Source organism: Acanthaster planci, linkage group LG03 (genome assembly GCF_054643075.1).
Source record: "Acanthaster planci isolate LZ-2023a linkage group LG03, COTS_SCS, whole genome shotgun sequence".
NCBI classification, from domain to species: domain Eukaryota; kingdom Metazoa; phylum Echinodermata; class Asteroidea; order Valvatida; family Acanthasteridae; genus Acanthaster; species Acanthaster planci.
Window position 1 is genome coordinate 15663841 of NC_141779.1, and position 20051 is coordinate 15683891.

Sequence of the window (20051 nt, forward strand, 5' to 3'; positions counted from 1 at the left end):
TATGTAATGATATTATTTTCCTCTACTGTCACGTGGTATTTTTGCGTTGAGAGGTCACTGAACAGGGCACTTGTTGCGACAGGCGGTACGTGTCTGTTGAACTTGACGTTGATGCACGTGATTGCTTTGTGTCGCGAGTTTGGGATTGCTGATGATGCAATTTTGAAAATACATTGCAAGACTTACACTTTACAGTCAAAAAAACAACAAAAAAAACCGGAAGAAGGATTTCCCTCGGGCTGACCACGATGTAAATTTACTTCAGGAGTTTTGTACAGGTGGGGAAATGAATTGTTCAAGTGTCCGAATACACACAACCATCTGATTAACGATCTGTTTGCTAATGTTTGTAATTAGCGAAACAGTGGTTATCACCAGACTTGCGTACCAAATGAAACCCAACAATAAATGCAACAGAATAATGCAACATGAAGTTTCAGTAATAAACAACGATGATGTTTCCATTCAACATTTGATCCACACTGACTCGGATTTTGTTCGGTACAAAATGTGTCCTGTTGTCCTAATGCACTCAAAACCCTTTTTTTTATTTTAGAAAAGAGGCCGGAACTTATAGATCGACTTACAGAAATCTAATACAGAAACTCGAAAGTCCAACTTTTCTGAAAGGGTTCGAGTGCTTAAAAACCAAGTTAATCCAGATTCGGAGTCATAGTTGCGACATTTTCAATAGTATAACAGGCAGAAAAATAAGACAAACACCATCTCCAGAAAAGCGGGGATAATCGAGCAAACGTCGCATCGCATTCACATGTATTTAAACTTAAAATTGACTGCACCGGAGCTACAATGTGACTCGCCGATCAACTCTTAGCTGAGTGAAAGTACCACACATTATCCACACACAACAAGCCGAACTGAGTAGTGAAGCCCGAGCGCTATTACTGCCCAATGCCGTGGCGTTTGCTGGGGACTTCGGGGGGGGGGGGAGTGGGTGACTTAAACCCAACCCAATTGCCTGGCCGTAGACACTCGAATAACCAGAAAGGAGGTTAGTGCTGGACACCACATGACCCCTTGGGGTGTTGTCCATATGCATCTTATGTATAACACTCCTGAACCTTACATCAACAAAGGTGCATTACTATCGAATACATGGGCCCTATTGGTTGTTGGAAAGTTAAAAAAAATAAAGTTGATAATATGCTTTTGTTTCTCATCCCGAAAAAGTGGGGGATAATCCAATAACCTACCCACTCCGTTCGAAGGGGTGATACATAACCTCTACCCCATAGGATTTACGCCCCTGGTGATACGTAGTTCAGCCAATTGCTACTCACTGTGCGACACTCAAGTGTGTGCATTTATTTGCGGTTCAAGATCTTAAAGCAAAACAAAACAACAACAAACCAACCAACAAACAAAGAAACCAACTAAACTAAATGTGTTTGGCTCCCCCGTAAAACTACATAGGGCCTACCCAACCGGGGTTTATTTATCCCCCTGATGTACACAAGTGATGTAAGTTGTCAAGTCAGCTCCAATAAGGGGCTCACTGCTAGCGGCTCGGCATCCGAGCAACTCTCGAAATCTGTAATTCACCCACGGTCTTGTTTACTATACCGCCGCAGAGCCATAAATAAAATTATGAAAATCATCAACCGATATAAAGAAGATTCCTTTTACACGTAGTAATTTTTCCCTTGAGAACAACTTCAGTGCAATACTCCCCTTAAGTATAGCTAAGGTCTCAAAAAGACACCTCTAACTTTCTCTAACTGCTAGCACAAGCACGTACTTTCAATCCAGGGCCGTTTTCCAATACTCAACTTCGGCTGCGTCTCAGGCTTCAACTGTTTTTTTACTAGATGACTTTGAAGCTGTAAGCGCAGTAATCAGTCTAATAGTGCCACAAAACATCAAATAAGATGCAAGAGAGCCAGAACTTACGGTAACCCAGTTTAATCTAAACGCTTCAGGCCCACAATCGGGGATTGGTTTTTGGAACGAAGCCTGAGACGGAGCCCAAGTCGAGTATTGGAAAAGGGCCCAGGTAACAATCTGGTCTGTCGTTTTCTGTGGTAGGTTTGCGTGCCAGTAAAATGGAACAGCGCCCTCGCCTACTTGAAAAATTAATTAAAGTGTGCCCTCGATGCCCGTGCACAAGAGGAAACGGCGTGTCAGTCACAGTGGTCACTTCACATATATTGATTTCATTTCGTGTGCCGTTTGCTAATTCCCAACCCCTTCGGTGCACCAAAACCCAATAATTTGCGCGGTTTAAAATCTTTAAAACAATTGGTTTTTAATTGGAATGACTTTTTAAAATCATTGTATTATGCAATCACCACTGCTCAGAGTAGCAAAGTTTTGGACACACTAAAACAATTCCGTAAAAATCGTATCTTCCCCATTTCTTTCAATAAAATTTGCATGGGGTTTATGAACAGCTCCTTCCCCACTGCCGCATTTTCAATTTCTGTGGCTAAGCAGCTTTGACCAACCGGCTTAATACTGTTTTACTGTATAATTAACCAATAGTCTGAGTGAAGGAGACCATGTATCTATACCTCCAGGCCTAATAAAGTAGTCATAATTACCTGTATCCCCAATCCAGTACCGGATAAGAAGTGCTCGGGCTTTCAATTTCAAAACTCAAATTGGCGAAATAGGGTGGAGTGGTAGCAGTTAATCCTCCCTTTTGGGGGCACATTTTCGAATGGGTGAGGGCGTTTCTCGATTTGACTCGTCCCGCTGATGGTAAAAGACACAACCCCCCACACTGCCTCTGTTATACTGTCGTAACCCGCTGGCCAGGGCCGCTGGCATTTTTTTTAAATTACACAACAGTCTCAGAGGCCCAGGTTGAACGAATTATTTTCATTGCATTGCGACTATGATGCAAAATAAGACTGGCGACCGACATGGGTTAGGGATATGCCTCAATGAAGACCGTCTCCATGGCCCGTGTAAGCTTCCTCTGTTCATTTCGGACTGTACCGGTACTTCCCTTTGAAAAAAATATATCTTCCAGATTCATGAACAAGGGAGGGAAAAAGAATGTTTCTTTTCTTTAAGTAGAACCCGACTGAAAACGATAATTTGTCAAGAAAAAAGGTATTTTGAAACAACCGAAGAAGTACATTACTGGGATATTAGCCTTTATTCAAGCCTGGATACCCAGCTAGCGATCCACGATAGGTTATTTCTTATTACTAGTCACATTATACATAAGTTTTCTCTTGCTTATATCCGAGGCAATATTTGAGGAGAAGGCCCCCCCGCTATATCTTCAGGCAATGATGTCATGATACCATCGTTGCCCAAACGATTTGAATCAAACGTATGAACTGAAAAACGGTAAAATGTTAACAATAAGTGACGAACGTTTGCTCTTGTCTAATCTTGTATAGGCCTTAATCGTTCAACGATGTGGATGCCGTTATATGCATGATTAAGCACACGTTATCATGTGCATGGCAAGGGTGGATGGGGGGGGCATGCCCTCGCCTCTTCTCAAAAAGAAGCCTTTTCTTTTTTAATAATGAGAGAAAGGCGATATTTTTGTTTGTAGCTTTCTCTGTCAGAGAGGCCATAAAAGGTTACACGAAATCATTTCCAACTTTGTTTGCCCCCTGAAAATTTGGTTCTGGATCCGCCCTTGTCAGCGGCGTAGCGAAGGCATTTTCTTTGGGGGGGGGGTTGTTCCAGGGTCAGTTTGCCGACTGGTTGATGTACGTCAATAATTCATGACGTCAATTTCAGTGTCATTTGTCGACTGACCCTTTATTTGCCGACTGAAAAGAATTATTGGGGGGTGCAACCCCCCCCCTCGCTATGCCGCTGGCCTTGTTTTCAGGAAGCTCAAGATCGCAAGCTAAAAATAAATTATTCATGTCAGTGGCGGCACCAGACCTCGGTGACCGTGGGTGAAAGTGTGGTAGAATCGTGTGGGTGCAAATCAAAAAGTTGATCGCCCCCTCGTAATATGTGACAAATTTTTGTGGATGCAAACTTGGGTGCAAGCGGCTTTTCAGTGGGTGCAGTTGCTGTAACATGACGCCACTTAGCGCCGCCACTGTTCGTGGAGGAAACTTGTTTTATGTGATTGGCCCAAGACGTATTTCAAATGTGAATACCCTGCATACCCGTATATCATCCCCTCCCCTCCAAAAAAAATCGTCTACAGCTGTCGAAAAATGAAGAAAGGCACTAAGCCTGGAAGTTGGAGACCCGACGCAAGGCGATCGTTCGGCTACAGTAGACAGGCCACGACATGGGTGACATACCCCCTCAAGCGCAGGCCGTACATGCTTTGCAGTTCGGGCACTGGTTTGTGTGGATAGCAGTGCTCTGTGGTTTGCTGTAATAAAAACCGCTGAGAGAGTTAATTCTGCCACATTAGGTTAGCTTTGATTTCCAGCTGACGAAAACCCAAACCTTGGCGCTCGTTTGCGTTGGGGTCTGCAGCTTAAAAACTCGTTTTTGATTGGATGAAAAGTTTTATAGAATATAGAGGGCGCTGTAGTGACGTGCCTTTCTTTTGCTCAGTTGCTGGGTCTTTCTGGTCAAGTTCTTCAGATCGCGGAAACAGTGTCACGATTTCGTGCCATTTAAAGCTCTTTCCAGTTTCATAATTTCCACCCGATATTTGCTTGAACGATATATGGTTATTTAAGAGGGTCATAAAGAATGCCATTGACGCTGGACGGTTGATTTTCTTAGGGATTTGCTGCTGTTGTGTTGTAGGCTTGTCGGAGACACACTGGCAGATGACCTTTGACACCGTTGGCAAGCTCAGAGCCTTTCAAGTCTCGTACATGTCGTCTGATATGCAATGATCTGATGCACGTAGGTGGTTATTTTGTATCTTTTCCCAGTGTATTGTAGGAGGAAGAACGAAATATTCAGCCACCACTCTCCTAAATCTATAGGCCCTTCCGTGGGCAATAGAACAGTTTTCCTCCCTCCAACCAAGAAAGACTCCAAGTCCAACAAGATCCTTCATGATAATTATGAAGCGTGGCTACTGGCTGGGCCTGGGGCCTACTGCTCAGCACAACTGACAGTCAAGTTGTCATGACTGTTTCGAGTAACTTAGGTTTTTTACAACCCAACTAAGGAATAGCCCAGGGCCCTATGCCTATTGCATATATGGCATCAGGTTTTTTAAACACCGCGGACCTCCATTTTTGTCAGTTTAACATGTTTAATCTTGTAAAACTGCATGGTCAACCCCCCCAAAAAAAAACCTAAGGCGTGGCAATGCTCTCTTTATTGCACTGACCCTACCAGGTATTTCCTTTGAAATTTCAAATTGTAAATTGTGAGATAACATGACTTTCTTAATTCTCAACGATAAACCAGTCATGCAAATTCGATTCCACCATGTGTCATGTGTTAAAGCACTCACACTTCCCTTCATTATTTCCCTAAATATTCAAAACCCTACCCTAGCTTTTTTCAACATCAACCTTACCGGTTTCTTACAGTTATTGAGCATAACGTCAATGCCATCTACCAAGGTGAAGCCAAAAGTTAAAATGTACCGGGTAGGTCTCCCTTCTATTACAGGAACGGAGTCCCCAAATATACAATCCTCAGCATCACTATGACACTGTGGTGTAGATGGGTAAAGGTTAAGAATATACTGGCCTACCGCAGTTGGCAAATATCTACCGGCTTAGCCACAGGCTCTAGAAAATTTTTCAAATTTCTTTAGGATTTGGGGGCCAACACAAACAACCAAATTCATCTGAAATATGATAATGTAGCATCTCATCTACAGCATAATAATCATAAGTTACTGACAAAGCAACATTGTACCCTATGTTAGCCTATAGCACACACTCTATGCCGTGAGAATTCTGTCCGGAAAATTTTGAAAATCCGTGAGGCTTCTTTTCATTACTCATTATTTGGACAAGTTGGTGTACCATACACTGCACTGATTACACAGCGCGTAGACTAGTTCTCAGTCCGTCTTGCATACATCTTGCATCACACCATTAATTTTAATGAATCAATGATTAATTTTTACGTACGTGACATTGTCAGATTTATGAACTACCAATTACTTTGTGGCCATTTTTTTGGCTATTCTTGACAGGGAAAATACTTAAATAATGACCGTTTTTGAAATAATGAAAACTTTTGGTGCCTGTTTCAGCAGTTTGCGGGTGGTGGACAGAAATCTTGGATGTTCACTCTCATGTTCTGGCTGGCATAACTGTAGCACTATAGTTGGGACAGTCCCAACGATAAGTTTTGATTTGTATTTCAGGTTACTGCGAGCAGTAAGTAGTCTACTATAGTTTTTGTATACTGTCAGGAATTCCAACTATATCGCAATAGATACCATACTTAGTTTGGGCATAACAGATCCATTCTTTTCATTCAAGTTTGGACGAAAATTTGAGAAATAGACCTGAGTAACTTTAAGCGACAGTTTGCATGTTTTCCCTGTTACTTTTACTAGGGCTGTGCCGATTATCCCAATATCTGAATATTTTATCTATTATTGAATATTCAAATATTATTTTCTGAATTTGAATATTCAAATACAAAACTCATGAAAAGGAAGGGAGAATTTTTTTCATTTGAAATGAGAAATATTGCACTATGGAGGCTTGTTTCAAGCAGATTCAAATAAAAAGTGACAGAAATCTTACAACAATTCAGAAAGTAAACTATTCATTAACAGATTTTAACAGAATATACATTTTCAACAGGGCAAGACGTATTTTTTGTCTCTTAAATCTTGCCCAATCGTGGCTGGAGATACTCCGAGACATGAGAAGTGGGTTTGTTATTGTAACTGATTTTGTATATAGTTTGTTCATTAACAATCTGCCAGTCAGTACATCCCTATATTCAGATATTCGCTTGAATTGAAGGTCAAATATTTGAATAGTATTTTTGAACTGACTCTGCGCTATTTTTTACTATCCATTCTCACTCCATTGTCGCCTTTTTTGTCCTGATTGTGCAGGCTTACACAATGTGCAACAGTTCCTGATTATTGACTGTGTTGACAGTTTTGGCTCACTGTATTAAAATAAGAATTCTAGCATGACTGGGTGCTTTTCAAAATTTGTTGACACCACCTTCAGTCATATCAGTGTTGTTTTTGATCTCGTGTAAGCAGAAATGTACTATTCAGGATTTTATTAGCTGCTTGAGATTTTTTGTACACTATATGAATTACTCTTATTTTTGTACCGATGGCCAGCCACAGTTTCTTATTTACTGCTGGGCAAAACCTGAAATGTGACACAGCGTAATAAAATAGGTTAACAAGTAACTGGATATATGTACAGAGAGATGAAAGAGTGTGGCAAACCGGTTATGTTGCCTTTGCAAACTGTATTAATTACAATGCAGGCTTTTTGCATTCAATTCAATATACAGACAACAGATTATCTACCCCTCCACACAAGTTTCTCTGTGGCAAGGCTCAAAGGCCATAATGCGTGTTAGAAACGCGGCAGTTCACTGCCGATGCCACATACAGCTAGAATTCCAAAGGCTGCCGCAACACGTGAATGTAAAATGCAGACCGTGGCACTTGAACTGTGTGGAAAGCAAACAGCTAAGAAATGTCAATAGCAGAGCTCAAAATAGGTAGCGGTACAGGTATACATATGATGTACATCCATAAACTACAGGTACATGTATGTACACTGTGGATATCCTTTTCTTAACAAGTGCATTCATGTATGTCATCATGACTGCTGCACATGCAGTATGATTAATTGCAACTTTACCAGCTACATAGAGTACATACGTTCTCTATGTAGCTCGTAAAGTTTAAATTATATATGTACATGTATGTGCTGTGCTTGAGATTGAGTCTGGGAGTGATTTTGTTACCTTGCTCAGTGCTGTGTCACTGTATACTTGAGTCATTTGTGTTTCCATTCTCTTTCAGGTACATTTGATACAGTAAGTCCACATGAGCTTCTTGTTTTCACCAAAGAAAGGCAGTCGTGCCAAGCTGAAGAAGCCTCAGGGCCCTTCTGAAAAGTTCCCCGATGTCGCCCTGTCGGAGCGACCACTCACCATCGGATGCTGTCAACCGCCGACCACTGTAAGTCCCAGCTCCGAGATGAAACAAACCTTGACTGACGATCCAAGGTCCTCCAAGCAGCAGCCATCCTCACTAAGTGTCGAGACCAGCTATGAGGGCCAGGGGGCCTCCCCTCGACGGTTACTTGCCAGACGGCAGAACACTGGCTGGTGGGGCTCACCCCTACCACTGGATCCCATCTTGGCACCCAGCCACAGGGAGCGGGGTTCGCGCAAGTGGTCTGGCCAGAGCTCTGGGAGCAGTGCAACAGACGACACAGGGCTGAGTGTCATCGACAAGGAGGAATTGCTGGATACGATATTTGTCTGCTGCGACACAGAAGGGAAGGGACGTGTCCCAGTCTCGAGAGTTATAGAGCACATCAAAATGATCACAGAGGCAAATAAGGTAAGTCTTACTTTGTGAAGTGCTGTGGCCTCTTGGTTTTAGAGCATTGGATTTGTAGTCAGTGGGTAACACTGCAGTTGCAAGTTTGAATCCAGCTTGGGGTCAAGGTGTGTATACCCTTGGGCCAGGCACTGTGTCACTCATTGCTTTTCCGTGCGCAGGAGTAATTGGGTACCTGTGAGGGCGGCGACGATTATTGTGATTGATTTAAAGCTGCTTTGTGCTGAAATAGCTGCATTGAGCTCCCCAGGGAGCTGAGATGGTATTTAGTATGTTTCATGGGTCCAATGAGCAGAGGTAATAATTATGGACAACACTTTGATCTTAGATAAAAGTACTATATACAAACCAGTGGTTATTTTTCTTATTAATACCGTTTCTTCGGGAATTTTTCAAGCTCAGTGTATAGCTTAAGATCCTAATTTATTGAACGAGTTTATTGTGCTTTGCACGTTACTTACAAGTGTATCCTTCATAGTATAGAGGACAGAATTAATTGTAAATGACCATTTCTAGTTACATGTAGGCCCAGAGCCCTTCATAAACCTAAGTCAGTCACAACTCACCCACTTTCGCTACATGTAGATTCAGTTTAATATGCGAACTCCCACAAAAGCATTCTTTTTGAATTGTTCATCCCCCGTTACATGTGGCAAGATGTGTGATTTGACTTTCCTGTGATTAACTCATAAAATGTACATGTGCTGGTATCTAGCACCACGACTGTATGTGTATTTAAGGCCAGCATTTCTTCAGTGAATTGGATTACAGAAATAACTTGAAATTTGGCAGGGTTGGAAGACAGAAAAAGAATAAATAATATTTTCTTTTTTGTTTTAGTTTTACATGTAGCTACCAGTACCAGTGATTTATCCGGGGATGGACGAAAAGACCTGGCATACCTGTATTTTTAAGAGGTCAATATTTGTTTGGTTTTTCCACTGTCAAGAGGATTAAGTGAAATCGTTATAATTTGAAATTTGTACAGTATGAACTGAATGATGGAGCCGGTGTCAAGTGCGTCTGCAACATACTCAGAGCAATCCCTCCTGCTTGTAACTTGAACAGAAAAACCACATGGTAAAGATGCACGGCTTGGCTGTCAGTTGAGTACATTCACAGCACTTTCAATGTTGACTTCATTGCTGGCTGACTTGTTCTTGTACATGTTGTCCCACATGTGCCACACATGTCATCTTACATCTACAGTACCTATGACAGTTGCCTGGCCCAGCATACCCATGTGTGCAGCTGTTAGGTTGGATTCCAGTGATAAGTTTGTAGTTATCGACCAGAAAAAAATCCCTTCAATTTTTTTCTGCAGACTCAAAAAACACATGTACATGTACATATAAATGCAGTCCATTTTTTCCCAAACACTTGTGATTCTACTTTGAGAAAAATCTAAGTTTGATTTTGTCCTTTTTTTTTTCTAAAATTGCATTATGGAGTCAACGGCTCATACTCCAGCTGATAAAACAAAATGTCTTACTCTGAGTAAAGTATCAGTTAACCAGAGCAAGTAACCAACTCAAAGCCATACTGGTACAAGTACATGTATATGTACCCATGAGAGATGCTATTTTTTGACAAATGTTCATGAGTTTTTTACGACGTGCAAAAATGTACAGAAGCATACATGTACATGTGTTTGTATGCAAATTCATTGCTTAGGACACAAAACCCTGGCAAGCATTGAAACGTCCCACTTTGTCCTGATGCCAACACATGCCACTGGATGCCTTTGTGTGAAAACTCTGCCTGATCATCAGCAGCGATGGGAATTGATTGAAGAACAACACCTGGTCAAACACTCACAATAAAGTATTACTGTACATGGAGTCCACGTCACTCTTTAAACAATGGAGCCTGGATATAGATTATGTTGAATACCATAATGCTTTGTCGGAGAAGTTATTTTTACTTTAAAATGATTTCCACAATGTACACTTTAAGATTATCTTATTTATCCATATTCGCATTTAACAAATCTACGGTATCTGTTTGATGATTTACATGTAGATGCAAACTGAGGAATGCTTCAGCACTGCACAGAATCCGATTTTAATGTTTATGGTCATTTTATTTCCACCGGCATGATTTTCTATCGGAATAGGATTTTAATGTGCATACAAAGCAGTTACGGTATGATGGAAATACGCTGAATGATCAACTTGTGCATTTTCAATACCGATACCTTGCATGTTGTGAAGAGTACAAAATTTATAAGATTAGAATACATGAACCGGGGTTTACTTTGCAAGAAGTGTGACACGTCCAGCATTAGAATGTTACACATGTTAGTAAGCACAGTAACAGGGCAGGATTATGCAATAGTGAAGAACAGTGTTTCCCTGTTCAGTATTTCCGGTCAGCTTTTGCGCAAATTCAAACGAAAGCATCACCTGTAAGCTGTTAAGTTACTTTTTAAACAATGCCAAGTTTTGCTTAAAATTCATGATTTTTGACAGATTTTTAGGCCTAAAAGATTCTGTGCCAGGTGTGATGTCAAAAGAGCCATGGTTCATCCATTTTCCAGCCAATTTGAAAAAATCCGTAGCAGAGCAGGATATCTACCACGGTAGCATCCTGTTTTTTGTTCACATTTGATAAGTCTGAAATTACATTAGAAAGTCACAGTGTAAGACAAAATAAAAATGCGCTTGAGCGTGATGATGCTCAACCAAATAAACACCAGTAACAAGATTTATTTTGGCATACAAGTGGTCTATTCACCTGCTATATTTTAGGATGGAAGACAGGATGAAACGATAAAGGTGTTAAGTGTCTGCATTGTCCCCGTTGTGTACAGATGCCTAATCGCAGTCCTTCATAAAGAGCTCTGTGTTGATTGATTGTTATTGATATTTAATCAACACTTAAATCCCATAATAGGTTTTTAATGTGTGGTTGAGGTGTTCACTATTCTGGTTGAGTTGGGGCTTTATGAGGGATAACTATTAGGGCTCATTAGATGGTACAGCATTCAGCATCTAGTTCAGAGAAAAGGTGAATGCACTGGTATGTGCAGATGCACCTGTACTCAGTGGCATTCTGCAGTCATCAGGGTATGTGTTGTTCACATAGTTTCTAGAAGCAGAGTTAGATACCGGTATATCAAACATGGATATATGCTTTTTTCAAACATTACTCTCAATGACAGGTAGGAGGTTAATTAAAGAAGTACACGTCACTGAGTAATTGTATGGTATAATAATTGTGTAATGGAATGGATTGATCAATCAAATCATGCTTGAAGAGAGTCAATGCTGAATATTCTCAAGAAGGATTGGTAAAATAATGTTTCGTTTATAATTTCCTGAGCGCTGGAGGGGCAGTACGTGATCTATCAAATACGGGTGGCAAACGTTGTCTCTTATATGTACTTCTCAGTTCTGTGTGGAATTTATGTTATTTCTTCGAGTGGTACATGTGTATTTACATGTAGATAGCACTTGTTAATTTGAGACTAAGCCACATTGCCATGGTGACAAAGCCTAATTATTACTGTATGTGTGTGTGTTTTATTTATGAGGCATATTTCTCACAGATACATATACTTCCATTATGTTAGACCTTGCTCATTTTCACCTGCTGAAAGATATCTTCAAGGGACTACGATTTGCACTGTCCTGATAACCTTCTACCCCCCTGCCATAAAATACACCCAGGCATGCTAACGGATGCTGATTCTGAGACAAAAGTGAATGCAGTATCATTCATAGATTTCCCTCTCCGCCATTGTAGTCTGGCAGGGACATTGATGAGTTGGCGCTACAGCTGGACCCAACAGGACTGGATCTAGAGATTGACCTGCCCACTTACCAGAACAGAATATCCCAGTGGATCAAGAATGTGCAGAATCAAAGGCAAGTCTTTCTTATACTTTGGTCTCAGGTGGGATACCAGCTGGTTTGGATGACTTCAACCTCCATTTCAGTTCATAATTTGGTAAATCACTTCAGAACCAGCCTCAAGAGCATGTGGAGTTGGATTTTGGTTTGAAAATTTTGAGCAAAATAAAAAAAAAAGGTTATGATTAAGTGTAACTTTCCTGTGTAGAGAAGAAATTTTCCAATGGTTATTATGTGTGTGGTGTTCACTTTACACAAAATTATCAAATTTTTTTGGCTTCTAAAATTAGAAATCAGACAGCCCTTAAGCCCATGCCATGAATCTGTTCTTTGAATAGATCATTCCTTATCAGCTGTAGCTATTGGCCACAGGGTACCGTTTACATGTACACTGTATGTAGAGTATTTGTACACCAGTTCAAGTCTGCTTCAATGCCATGGATCATCATGATAATTTTGATCAATCCAAAATAGTACAAGAAAGTCTGGTGTAATATTCATCACAAGGGAAGTTACATGTACATATAAGTATTCCAAAAAAGGTAACCATGCTAAGAAAGATTTTGTATGAAACTATTGAATATGGGAAAAAAGCCAATGTGAGCAGAATATGTCAAAAATGTTAAAGAGCACTGTCTTCCTATGGTGGTCAGAAGCTTCCAAAAATTTCAACTCCATAGAAAATCAAGAGTGGTATTTAAAGTGTGTTTTCATATCTGAATGGCGCTACTTTACAAAAAGTTAGGACAGTCTTTCACCTGTGCCTCACACATGTATGTCCTAGCAACACTCGTGAAGTTTTTACTGTGCGCTTCCAGGTGATGACAGGGACTGAGCTGGGCACGTTAATTGTCTGCTGGTACCTGTATGGCTTGATGTTGTGAACTCTGCTGTGATTATGACTATAAACAACAATTAGGCTTGCCTTCCTACATCATGAATGCTTGCATTGGACTGCTTCCCCTTGGTATTTTGGAAAGTGTCTGTGCGACAAATTGGTGTATACTCACTGTTCATGCATGGTATTCTAGTTAGCCATTTGGAAGTGTTGTGGCTTCAGTACATTCTGCTGCTAAGAGCAATATTGTCAAAAGAATCTATTCTAAACAGTACCCTTTTTACAGTTGTGGTCACTGGTTCCATGCATAAGGAAAATCAATCAATGGTTTTCAGACTTAAATTCCTCAAACCCATTTCCATCTTCAGCTTCGTGTCTTTTTATTAGTTTAATCAACCAAGTTGAGACTATTAAGCTCTGTGGAGCTCTTTCATTTATATAAAACATCTGTTCCTCTGATCTGATGTACCGGTATATGAAGAATTTCCTTTGAGTTCTTACAATGAATGTTTGAGACTGATTGTGGAGACCATGCTGGACAAAGCTGAAGATCGAGATGAATCCCAGGTTTTAAAAAAAAAAAGCCTTGAGTACAGGTAGATTTGAACTTGCCCTTCTTGCATTGTCTGCATGGCCTCCAGGGGCATGGATTTAAGTGGAGCCATGGATGGGAGAGCAGACAGCAGCAACGCCGTCCCGATGGTTTCAACCCCAGACATTGCCCCCCACTGGAAAACGAGAAGTCTAGACGGAGGTGCAGGGCATCACCTCAATGGTCAGTTGACATTGCTTGGGGACATTGAATACAGTGCTCTGATGTTGCTTCTTTTAAGTATACAGCTATACATACGGTAGCAGGTGTCGTGCTTGCTCGAAGTGAGCATGTACAGCACCAGCTCTTGGTTAAGCCTACATTGCATCATAGTTTCCATGTGGTTGTAATGATTGGGGATAGCACATGAGATGTCAAGATACAGGCAGTTGTAAAAGAGACAGTGCATGATGTCATTCCACAAAAACATTTTAATAAAATGTCTTCTGAAACTCTGAATCTTTGCGAATAAAAATTCTTTTGTGGTGGTTACAACGCCTCTTAATGTCAGACTACTAATTCAGTTCAGTGTGTTTTGTTTAGGGTCATTTAGATTGTAACAATGCGGTGTCATTTTAAACAATCAAAGAATGGGAAAATTGGTATTACCTACATGTAAACCAGACATCATTGTTTTCTTGCCATGTGTGGGTGTGTATTTGAAAGGGCCTTCTCTCGAACAGTCTGTAAAGTTGCTCGTTTGCCGATTGTCTTTTTCCGTGGTTGTATCAGTTGCGATGAAGCATTTCCATATGACTCTGTGTCATGGAGACTGTTTGGTAATGCTCTCTGTGTTTCATTATGCTTGCATGGATTATAGCCTGGCTTTGGTGTCATTTTATGGCAAGCATAACTGGCATGGCTCACACACAGATCTTATATATCGTGGTTTTCAGGCAACAAAAAATGCTTTGCTGTGTGAAAACAGCACCTGTGATGAACACATGAAAAGTGAACTCAATGCAGAATGTGCTTTTAAGTGGAGAGCTTATTTTTAGAGGGTGATGGGCATTCATGTTTTCCCTTCATGTACATTGAACTACATCATCTGGAACAGGTGCAGTTAGGGATTGAACTTCGCACCCTCATGATAAAAATGAAAGTAGCATTTCTGCGTCATCGATCATGGGGGAAAATGTGCTTAGTGCTGCATGCTTGCAAAACTCAGATGAAGTATGCGCCAGAAATAGCCCAAGCCTCGTGGACCAAATGACGCACGGTCAGGGTTGCGGGGCTACTTGCAGTAACACTGCAAACTATCGCAGATGCACATGCACATGCACATGTTCGTCATCGTGACACACACTGCGGCTGTTGCTGTCTGCGACCCTGGCAACGCTTCCTCCTTGCCAAACAATGAACCATCGGTGGGGTCATGGACAAGCCACGGTGAGGTCTGTGACTTCTGTGACCCTTTTCAAAGAAGTCATTGCCTTTCTTTGTGCGTCCCTGCCATTTGTGACTTCTGAATTTATTCATAATTGGTTTACAACTATTGCTTCGTGGTTGAAGCTAACTGCACCTTTATTTCAATACACTGTCTAAAGGAGCCAATTTGCTGACATTTTCGTTGCCCTATTTCTTGGCCGCCCTGCAGTTTCCACACCTCTAACTGGGAGCAGGGCACAATGGAAAACAAGACATACTGAGAACTTGCATCTTTTCAGTGGTAAGAAAAGATTTTCAAAGAATTTTGTGAGATTACAAGATCTGACATCCAGACAGCCTTTTGCCCAGATTTGTAAACTCAACTAACTGTTGCTGCATGCTTACCTTACCTGTTACATTTAATAAGAAAGTTGTGCTGTTATTCCAGTGCAGTAGTATGAATGTCTAACTCACCCACTTGGTACCCCTTACCTTCTCATTTGATGCCCTCTTTATTCTGTTTACCAGCTCTAGTATTTCTTTATCGTCCTTTTTAAAGTTGATAACCCCAAGGATACTAAAACATGCTTTAAATTATCTACTCTATTTGGAACTACAGTCCCTCACGGCAGATTCATTCACCGGCACGCTTTTCCGTGACCCGCATGTAGTTTGCGTCTGGTTCAGCGGTCTGCCCGTGATGGACAAGAATTAAAAAAAAACACAAGGTTTAGCTTGTAAGACCTTGCCCAGATGTCCTATTTGGGCCACGCAGAAGGGAAGTCCCAATTTCCTGTTTCAATCAAGTCTTTCTCCCCCCTTCCGTGATCCCATGCACTATCTGTCTCATTGACTGTGCCACCCAGGACTGTTGGATGCTCCGCTAGACCTGTCTGCATGCAGCTATGGGAGTCTGGAGGCCGAGGGCGGCGACTCCGCACCGTAAGTGCAGCTCAGGGTTGCTTTGTGTGTAGTCATTAATATGTTTCTTACTTGCCTGTACGTAGAGAGGGAAGCGGCGTGTGTAATTGCTGACAGATTAGTTTTGGTTTGAATGAGACATGTTCAGCCGTGAGTACAGGACCTTGTTAGTGCAGGGTCTTGGGGTAGCATTGTATATATGCGTGTGCATGCATGGGTCTCACAGACTATGAAATGCTTTGTAATTATAACTTTGCTAACTGCATCTTAAACTTTGACCACTTTGAAAGAAATCAGGCTGCTGGCACCTAGTTTGGTGCAGCATAGTACTTGGCCAGTGGCCAATGCTGCATCAGGATATTATGCAGTCTGGTATTTTCTGTCATTATTGCTTTTTCCCTGAGGAAGATTCTGCTAGTAAAAGTGAGTTGTACTTTTAAGCTTTATTAAGCCAGTTCTCATCAGACAGTAACCACTTTGCGGTAGGTTTTTCAGCTGTTCTATTGACCTTTTCATTTTTGGGGGGGGGGTTAATGCATCGTTTTGTTTTGAAAGTATTTTGATATTTTTATTTGGCATTTCGAACGGAAGTTGCAACAAGCTCTTGCCATCCCTCATTTCAGTTGAATAATGAAACAAACCATTTAAATTTGCTTGTTTGTCCATTTTACAGTGACATGGCCGACTTGCAGAACCGGATCGAGGACCTGCAGTTTCAGATCCGCAAACTGACAGAACATAACATGAAGCTGCAAGTGCAGATAGAGACAACAGATGAAGCCAACGAGCAGCTGATGTCACAAATTGACACACTGAAAGGAGAGCTGAAAAGGTAGACAGGGATTTCATCCAAGTTTCCTCTGCCCCCCTGTTTATACCTCCCATGTCCTCTTGCAAAACCTAATTGGAAAGTCACCCACAAGATACACTTTAACTTTTGAAGTAGTTGCATATTCTAATATCTGATTTGAATATATGAATAAAGATGCTTAATTGGTAGTTAACTGTAATCTTTCAAGCCAAATGTCTGATGTAAGATGTAGTGGGATTATAAAAGAGCTTTGCTCACTTTGGAAACATCTTTAAATGGGAGCAGTGCTAAAGTGTGTATTGTTGGTTTGACATATCCTATCCAAGCTTACAGCAAGCGTGGAACCGGAGCCAATCTATTCGAGATGAAAACGAAGAATTGAAGTTGACTAACAAGGAATGGCAGAAGAAGCATGCACAACTGGTATGTTGAGTTCTTAGTTTTTTTTCAGTGTTTGGAATTCTTGGCATTAAAACTAGTCGCCATCAGCCCTTCTCACCACTCATTTTATGGGATGGGGGCTTTGGGTGTTATTTTTTTATGGAAACAACTGCTTTTGGATCTGTAAATCAGAGGAATGTAAATTGAGTTTGTGAGTTTCTTTGAAATTCTGTTGGATATACTGCAACTGTAGGTAGCTGTGCCCTTAAAAGAAATGCAGAGATTGTCATTGTCAAGTATCTACTGCCAAAAATACTCTAGTAAAGGCTAAGAAGTCATTTTTTTTAAATGTAAGAAGGATCTAGCAGACAAAAAAAACGTGAGTGTGCTTTGAAATGTTTGCTCAACTGATGACAGCAAACTAGCTTGTGCTTTGAATTGGCCATTTCAAAGCTCACAGCAACAACAGAGCAAACCAAGTCTAAAACTGTGATGGTTTCGCTAAGCAACCGATTTCCTTCTTACCAAGAATGTTTGCTTGCGTGTTAAAGTCTGACGTGTTTTGCAGACTTTCACGTGCACGCACACCTGTTGAGATCATTGCGGGAATAATCCTGCAGACATTTTCCCAATGAGGATACAAGAGAGACTTTCATTTGTAACCACTGGGATTAAGGTTCTTCATCATGACATTGAGGATTCTGGCAAGCCACAGCAGTGATCAGAATTAATTAGGACTTCTCTCTAGCTAGATGCATTTCATGGAAGCTTACCATACTTGACCAGGTTTGTGGAGGGAAATTAAATTAATTAAGGTGTCATTACTTGAAATTACATTGTTTACATTAATGTACACTTGGTATGAGATATTTAATGTTGTAATAGGCAGCTCTTCACTTCGTCACTCCAAATTGATATTTAAACAACAGCTTTATTAATTTTTTTCAATATGGGTGATTTACAGTAGTGCACCTCCAAGAGTTTGCAACGCGTTGACCAATCACAACGCGCGAAATCTGTTGACCCTTTCCAAACGCGCATTGGGTCGACAGATTTCGTACTCTCTGATGGGCCAACGCATTGCAAACTCTTGGAGGCGCACTATTGTGAATCGCCTGTATTGTGTTGATAATTTGTTTATATTGTTGACAGTACAAATCTAGTTTTCCCGCCAAAAGTTCTTTTGAAATTCTGAAAAAGGCGACTACTTACTCATAATGAAAGTCATGCTGGAAGAGTCACTGCAGCTTAAAGACAAACTCAAATTAATGCTTATTTGTAAATACCTCAGACGGTTTCCCTATTCAACAACTTGCAACTTGACTGTGTGTTAACATGTTATAATACCGGCTGAGAAGTGATAATGCCTGCTGTGTAAATCACGCGCTGGCACCTGGATACAAGATATTTCAATTGATTTTGATTGGTCAAGAGTCTGTGTGCACGTGGCTCTTTACGCGCGCGCCAAGTCCATATGGGCAATTCCATGATTAGTTTCGTTACATTTTATGAACTGTTGCATGACTGTTTGGGATCCCACATCGTCATTTGTTGGGATTAGTTCTCCATATTGGAACCATCAATAAATCTAAACAGGTTCCCGAACACAGCCATTTGGAAATTTGGTGTCTCTTGTTTTGTGATGTGTAATTTGACATTTAATTTTGGTTAGTTATGTTACAAAAATGGACAGGAATAAAACATGTGGGATAATGAAGTGGGATAATGAAAACATGGCACCTGTATTTCTTCAATTGATTACTGAATAAAAAATGTTTTCGACGGATATCATTTCTGAATTTCTCTAATCACTTTTAAGTAATAACCAAAAATCTTAGCACGTTTACCACATCAAAGCACTGTGCCAAAATGGGTGCAAAATATCAATGATTATTGCCCCCAAACAGATTTTTAACACCCCAAAAAGCACTCAACTGAATCAAATTTCAATGATACACCACTCATATAAAAGATATTCTAATCCTCTTTGATTTGACATCACATTTGGGGTTGTGACATTTTTAGTTCTGAAGTTATGTTAAATTTTCATTTTTTAACTTTGTCCACTTCTTCATGGAATTGCTTGTATAAGGAGATTTGTTTGGACAGCTTGCACAAGGAATTTACCGTAAAGTGGACAGGGAAGTTCGGGAAAATGAAAGTAAAATTCTAGAACAAAATCATTTGAAATCTATCATGTATGGACTCTTTCAACTCTCTTAGTAAAAAAAGTATTTATGAATTGGAATAAATATGTGCTTGGCCGGTAGTATTCTTCTCATCTTGCAGTTGAGTTACTCTATTTGCAAAAGCTATTTTAAGGGAGAAGCCAGGTCCGGGTCAAGGTTTGTCATGTGGCAGAGAGTTCAGATAAAAGTTCAAAATGCTCTATATCAATTGATACAACATGGCCTTATTAGTAAGGTTTATTCATTTCTTTTCTAACTACCGCCAATGTACATGTAGCTCTCAGCAAGAGCAGCTGGCCTCCTAAACTTTAAATACTTTAAGCTGCCTTGTGGGTTCACACAAAAACCATAACCAACCTAATTAAAACTTTAATGCGCTACTAATTAAATGTACCCGGTACCTTATTATGAATTCTATTACTTTGCAACTTGCATGTACATGTACACATGGGCCACAGGATTCACACTCAAACTGCAGAGAGGTTTGAAAAAAATCCAACAGTGGTAGGCTGTGTGTCTATGGAATGGATTAGCACCCTCCAGACTTGAAGTGGTGTTTAATTTACAAAGGAAGTCATGCTGATGTAATGAACCACCCTGCCCTCTCCCCCCATGCATGCGTTGTGATGTCTAAACAGATGCAGGCATCCTGCTACCCTG

General features: G+C 40.6%; 1 protein-coding gene across 22 annotated transcripts in view; it reads left to right on the forward strand.

Moving 5' to 3' along the window:
• Nucleotides 1-4513: 4513 nt before the first annotated feature.
• LOC110991183 (uncharacterized) overlaps nucleotides 4514-20051 on the forward strand; it is a 93685-nt gene continuing 78147 nt past the window's right edge. For 17 of the 22 annotated variants that reach the window (XR_015424888.1, XM_022256417.2, XM_087134970.1 and 14 more), the window contains exons 1-8: nucleotides 4514-4812; nucleotides 7892-8437; nucleotides 12185-12306; nucleotides 13771-13904; nucleotides 15319-15390; nucleotides 15956-16031; nucleotides 16684-16842; nucleotides 17148-17244. Coding sequence is in view for 21 of the 22 variants with exons in the window: in XM_022256417.2 (XP_022112109.2) it covers nucleotides 7916-8437; nucleotides 12185-12306; nucleotides 13771-13904; nucleotides 15319-15390; nucleotides 15956-16031; nucleotides 16684-16842; nucleotides 17148-17244 (1182 nt within the window). In the remaining variant the exon portion in view is untranslated. The other 5 variants (XM_087134964.1, XM_087134965.1, XM_087134966.1 and 2 more) reach the window with 5 other exon arrangements.